This window comes from Rhododendron vialii, chromosome 1a, assembly GCF_030253575.1.
Source record: "Rhododendron vialii isolate Sample 1 chromosome 1a, ASM3025357v1".
NCBI lineage: Eukaryota > Viridiplantae > Streptophyta > Magnoliopsida > Ericales > Ericaceae > Rhododendron > Rhododendron vialii.
Window position 1 is genome coordinate 16,739,968 of NC_080557.1, and position 6,605 is coordinate 16,746,572.

Genomic DNA, 6,605 nt, shown 5'->3' on the forward strand with positions numbered 1-6,605 from the left:
CACTCAAAGGAAAACAGAAAAAATGATCAAAACAGAAGCAATGAAACACATTCATGGATAAGAAACACATTCATGGATAAGGATCCTCTAGCACCTGCAAAAAAAAAAAAAACTATTAGAAAAGCACGAGCAGAAAAACGATACTAATGTATCACATGATGCTTCGGTGCGCGGAACATATGAGGTTCGTGACAACTACCTTCAAATGGTATGTATGCACTCGTTTGCTCTTATGTATTGCATATGGTTTGAATGCTTGAACAGTTTGGGCATCATCAAGGTCCTTGAGCCGTGATTTTTGCTTATGAGCCTTGTGTTTACGGGGACTTGCCATCTGGCGACCTCCTTCCTTAGCAATGTGTAGTGGCCCAAATAAATGGGTCTGATCACCGGCCAAGCCACTATGTCAAGAGGTCCAGATAGCTCAACCGAGACACTCAGCTGGGGGATGCACAATCGTTCGGTGACAGATCCACTCGGACATGACGTTCGGATTATTCGCCGATACAACCGGGCTTGATCGGAAGTCATAGTCAGGACTCTTCGGTACACACAGCTTGGGATTCTAATGAAGTTGTTCAGGAATAGTCGACCCGAACCTTGCAGCTGTAGCTCATGTGATCCGAAGGAAAAGTCTTGTCCTCGTGCACCCAGACGCTCGGTCACATGCATCGTCATGATGTAGGCCAAGGCGGTTACAACACGAGGATCATCATTGCAGGCTGACCTGGCCATGTGCTCCATAACTTCCTTATCCGGTGTGTCACTTCTGACTTCACCCAAGGCGGTTATTCGAGCATACCCTCCACGCGTTTACTTGGGGACCAAGTCAAATGAGGTCTATAAAAGCAAAGGGACTCTAACCTAAAGAAGTACGCCGTCTCTCCCTAACCCTAGACCTACCTTCCTCTCCCTAGATCTGACTTGATCATCGGAGGGTCACTGGGCTACCACCAGCCCTAGCGACTTGTTGCAGGTTGAGCGGAGGACACACAGAGCTGTACGGAAGGAGCCAGGAGTGGAGCCCGAACCGACTGATCCAAATCCGAACCCCAATACAATATTATCCTGAAAAGCCCGAATTTGCATAGACCTGGTATGCCTCAATATTTGCATTGTTGAGCGAGCCATAAAATGACTGCATCCCTTCGAAAAAAACTTTTGAATTCCTCTCCACGGATGTGGGTCTTCAAACAAGTTCACGATTTAGGAGAAGAAAAAAAAAGACAAAGAGCTTTTCTATTGGGAAAGTTAGGGACGGCATGCAGTAATTAAAGCAGTGGGAGACGGGGAGGAGGTCTAGTGGTGCTGGTGGTAGAGATAGGGACATGCAGCAGCAAAGTGGCGGCACGTACGCGAGGACGTGGTCTGGTGGTGCTAATGGTAGAGAGAGGGCATTACAAGGGGGGATGAGCTCTTCACTATACCTCATCCCTCCATGCCTTTCCATACTTGCAATTTATGGGCTCTTCCTTGAACATCAATTATGATCTGAACTGTTTATCTCGTGAAACACGTCAAAAACAATATGACTACAAAAAGTCAAATTTTTAATCAATTCATTATACAGACGTGGAAAAGTCGCATTTTATGCTGTAAAAGCTAGGAATGGAAAACGGGTTACAAACTTAAACCTTACAATTTACAGAATAAAATGCAACCTATACACATATTTATGAATAGCCGGCCGATTTGATTTTTAACTGTCATGTATGTTTCCTTTCGCGTGTTATGCAAGATGTGAACGATTCAGATTATGGAGAGATGAGGTATATATGGCCTAGAGCTGATTCCTGCAGAATGGTGATGGTCTAAAAACGTGATAGGTTAATTATTGTCGTCTCACTAACGGCGATGATGGTGGCGATGGCAGTTTGGTATTGGTGGTTTTCGCTCTTGATTGGCAGCGGTGTTAGGTTCGCTTTGAGCAGCCACGGAGCCACCCTAGGTGCATTGGGGGCACAGCCCCTACTGCAATTTTTTTGTTTCAGTTTTAGGGTTTTTTTTTCAATTGGTAGTTTAAGTTTTATTTTAATCAAACAATATTACTTTTATACAGTTGAGTTAACTAGCTAACATGATTACGTGCATGTTAATTAAGGAATTTTGTGAATAACTAAAAATATGGTGAATATTATCTATTTTATTTAGAATTCATACTAGGTCCCACTTCAATAGTCAAAGCCATTTTTCAACATTTCAACGTTTTAATTGTTTATTAAAAATATACTATCTCAATTAGACATTCCTAAGTGTTTAATCAAACTATCTAATTAACTTTGTGTTGCAAGACCATGTTATTTGATAAAATACTTTTAAAAAATGATAATGGACTACTGTACATTTTTTTTCTGAAATGTTCTACAAGATTGTAAAAAACTTTATTATATGCTAGACTTTTGTAGAGAATTCTAAAATATTTTAGAAATGTGAAGAAGAAAATATATTTAGTAGGAGGATTCTAATTAAAAGGAGAATGTAGGTTGTTAGATGAAAATAATCCTAGCCGTTCATTGAGGAGGTAGATGACTATAAAAAGATAGAATGTGGACATTTGTGAGTGTGCATTTGTAAAAATTATTGTTCAAATATTCACCCATCTAAAATTAATTGGGAGAATTTGTACCTACTTCAATTTTTCAAAAACATACGAAAGTTGATAAACGATATCGTCATTAATATAAAATATAGATACTTATAATTCATCCATCCATCCTTGTTATGACCGAATTTTTTTTATTTTATAGTACTCCATTGATGCATATTCCTAGTTATGCTATGGGCTTTGAGGTTGGGGAATGGAGGTGGAGACTAGGAGACATATGAAAGAAGTTGGGGATACCATATGTGTCTTGTTTTTGGTGGAAGAAATACCACATCTTGTGGTGTGATATCCCTATTACACAAAATACTTTCTTGTAACAAGGTCCAGGCAACACCTCAATTGCCAAACTTAAAATAGAGGATCACTTAACGGTTGTTAGAAATGAGAGGTGGATTACATAGACAAGACAGAACATATAGGTATATGTCTACATTTGTCTATATTTAGAGAGAGATAGAGAGAGAGTCCACAATGGATGGACAGGAGTGACCTCCGGATGTTGGGCCTCTATTACCAATCCCTCTTATAGCCCCTGGGAGAGGCAGCAGAGCAAACTGGTCGGGCTGGTGCCAAGACCTACGTTCCTTCAAAACAATAAGAGGAAAAACAAACCCATTAATTCCCCCACAGGAACGTGTAGCAGCATTGCATTTTATATACATTGCCTACTATAGCACCACCCCCACCCCAATCCCACCCACCCCTTTTCGGCTGGCCGGGGCGGTGGTGGTTCATCCTACATTTTCTCCCACCACCACTACCGGCATTGCCACTATTTGATATTTTATGTATGCAAATACATTCATAAAAAAAAAATATTGTCAAGAGACAAGACTGTATGTACGATATTAATCGATTCATAAAATTGATAATACGCACAGAACATAGAAGGAGATGGAGGAAACAAACATGATCGAGTCGGAGACGACTGATATGGTCACGACAGAACCAACAATAAAAGCATCGTCGGTGTCTCTGTCCTCAGAAGACGAGGAGTTGCAGAGGCTGGAGCACGCACCTCCATTCTGGAGGCCCAACAACCACCGAAAGAGGTTGTCGAAGCAGCTATCTATGTGCGAGACTCCCCGTGATATCGCATGGGAGAGGAGGAGACGGCAGATCATAAGGCAAGAGCGGATGAAAAAGCACCACCAGGCTGAGATGTCGATGATGATTGATTCGGGAGATCAAGATATCTTAACAGACGACGACCTCAACGAGCTCAAAGGTTGCATAGAGCTTGGGTTCGGGTTCAACGAATTGGATCAAGATGGGAAGAGGCAATTGTGCCACACATTGCCTGCACTGGACCTTTATTTTGCGGTGAATCGACAGGTGAGCCCTGTCTCTACCCCGACGCCTACGAATAGTAGCAACAGACTCTCGTTAGGAGGAGATCAGTCCTCTTCTAGATCTCTTGGTAGCCGTTCATCATCCTTTGACAGCCCTGGAAGCGACTTTGATAATTCTAGTTGGAAGATATGCAGCCCTGGTACGTACTTCCATTTTCATTATCTCTCTCTCATTATTTATGCCAAAACTATTTTTGTTAATGCCAAAATTCTAATGTATGAAAGACTTGTATCGCATGCAAGGATAAGGCTCTTATGCATTAAAATTTTGGCATTAACAAAAATAGTTTTTGGCATTATTATTTTCCGGTATGTTTGTATGCTCACATCTATCAACATATATATGTTAGTAGCATACTCATCTTCCTTGCCAGAATGATTTACCAGAGCAATATTGTTGTACAATCAATTGTCCAAAATGGTCGAATACTATTAACCGTGAGCTACGTACCTGGTAGGTGTTCCGATTTGAAATAAAGAAAACTTAAAAAAAATCATTATTTTTTTAAATTTTGGTTGAAATAGTATTACTTCTATTGAATCGAGGAAATTGGCTAATGTTTATTACTTAACGTACAAATAAATGATGTGAGAAGTTGAAATGAGTCTTATGATATACAATTATCATATCAAATGGAAAAACCAAAGAAAGAAGTAGGAAATGAGCGACTTTTCATATACAGATATGATCTAATCCATTGACGGTTAATTGTAGGCGACAATCCTCAACAAGTGAAGACGAAGTTGAGGCATTGGGCTCAAGCAGTTGCTTGTTCTGTGATGCAGTCCTCTTGAAAGGTGGGATGGATTTTATAGAAGAAAAAAAAAACAGAGAAAACAGACACACCACGATGAAAAATGGTGTGGAGTTGTTACTCCACGAGTTCGAAGAAAAGCTTCATTAGAGGAAAATGCTTGTACTCTGTATCCTCTAGGTTCTTTTCGCTTTTCTAGTCTAAACAAATTGTTTGGGCGCAGGTTTATGTAATAAAGTTATGTCACCATGTCAAACAACACAACTGCTTTATAGGATGTACATTGGGCTTCTTTTCCTTTGAGATTTGATATGTGGGAGTTAGGGTTGACTTGCTCAATTGAGCATGGATTATTAATCATAAAAAAATACAAATTATTTAATGTTCTCAATTCCAATGGGATATCATTCAAAAGTTCCAAAATTCTGTCACTTCCAATTACTAAATATATACACTGTACATGTGTTTATTATTTTTATGACTCATTTATTTGTTTGAGGTTATTATTTATATGAATTTAGGAGGCTATACGTATTGATATTGATGTGTCAGGATGATTATTTAGTTCTATTGGTTACTCCCTCCGTCCCTTTTTAAGTGTACGTCCAGTTTCGTAATTTCAATTTATTAAAGAGATGTCATCATTACATATTTCACATCCACTTTTACCTCTATTTTCTCAAATTATCCTCCACTTTTACCCATTAACTTTTTAAACGAACAAAATGATAATTGTACAAATTTTTACGTATTTACTTTTTAAAATAGTCACTAACTGAGAAACAACCCAAAATGAAATAAAGAACTCTTATTTTGGGATGAAGGGAGTATTAGGTTATTGGACCGTCCAATAGTACTCTACCCTTTGATTACAAGTTTATGGTTTCCTTTATATATAGATGTCTCTGTGTGTGTTGATTTGGATATGAAGGCCATTCACGGGGGCGAACTCTAATGGTAGAGGAGTAAAACGAAGTTATAAATGGAAAATAAAGTTTTTTTCTTTTTTTGGAAAATATAAGCTTAGTTGAAATCAAACTGCTAGTTTTGACAGAGTGATCCATCAAAACTAAGAATTAGAGAAAAATGAGTGTTTTGAGTATCTTGTCCCAAATCTTATTAAATAAAGAGAGATTGAAGATGATGCAACACTGTACAATTTGAGGAATCAAGTGGCGGAGTACTTAGAGTGTTGTGCGATCATAAATACTTGCAAAGTTTAAGGGAAAATTGTATTGTACTTCTATAAGGCTTTATATAGCTTACCCCAACTAATTGAGACTTAAGGCTCGATCTAGTTATATTCGATTACTTATTTTCTTTTTGGTCAATCTATAGAGAGATAATTTACATCATATATGAATTACAAAACACAAAGTACAAATCACGGACACTACATCAATTGGTGAGAGTTCACGAGATAACCAAACTCAACAACTCAACCAACACAAAATATAAGCCCATCATTGGGAAGAATCAAAAAAGGAAGGAAGAGCCCCTCCAATGGGAGAAATTCTTTGCTACGGCAAGATTTGACCCCCTGACCTTCGAAATAGAAGTGTACAAGAGTAGCCAACTAAGCAGACCCAATTGGTTTGTTTTGTTCGATTACTAAAGCCGCAAAATTTTGCATGACAATAAAATTTCACTTAGTCTCGAGACTGAAAATTATAGGCCAGATTATGGTCCAAATTAGCCTTGCTAGGAGTAGCAATGGAGCAGATGCCATAGTTCAAAATTATTATGGGATATCGATATCACAAAATACGATGTCTCAATAGAGCTCAACGAAAACAGATTCATATGGCCGACTCCAGTTTTTCTTTTTGGTAAGTACAAGCCAATTTCTGTCAAAAATCAAAGGAGGAATGCCAACCCGAACTTATGGCATGG

General features: G+C 38.7%; 1 protein-coding gene across 1 annotated transcript; it reads left to right on the forward strand.

Annotated features, from left to right (window-relative positions):
- Positions 1–2,847: 2,847 nt before the first annotated feature.
- Positions 2,848–5,126, forward strand: LOC131316423 (uncharacterized). Its single transcript, XM_058345782.1, has 2 exons — positions 2,848–4,097; positions 4,673–5,126. Exons 1-2 carry the CDS (start codon positions 3,500–3,502, stop codon positions 4,750–4,752), a joined length of 678 nt encoding a protein of 225 aa, XP_058201765.1. The 5' UTR covers positions 2,848–3,499; the 3' UTR covers positions 4,753–5,126.
- The last annotated feature ends 1,479 nt before the right edge of the window (positions 5,127–6,605 follow it).

Bases quoted from the DNA above. Each gene is read 5' to 3' on its own strand.
- LOC131316423 (XM_058345782.1), top strand. From the start codon at position 3,500: ATGGAGGAAACAAACATGATCGAGTCGGAGACGACTGATATGGTCACG. The intron at 4,098-4,672 runs GTACGTACTTCC...GGTTAATTGTAG, and splicing joins TTGGAAGATATGCAGCCCTG to GCGACAATCCTCAACAAGTG.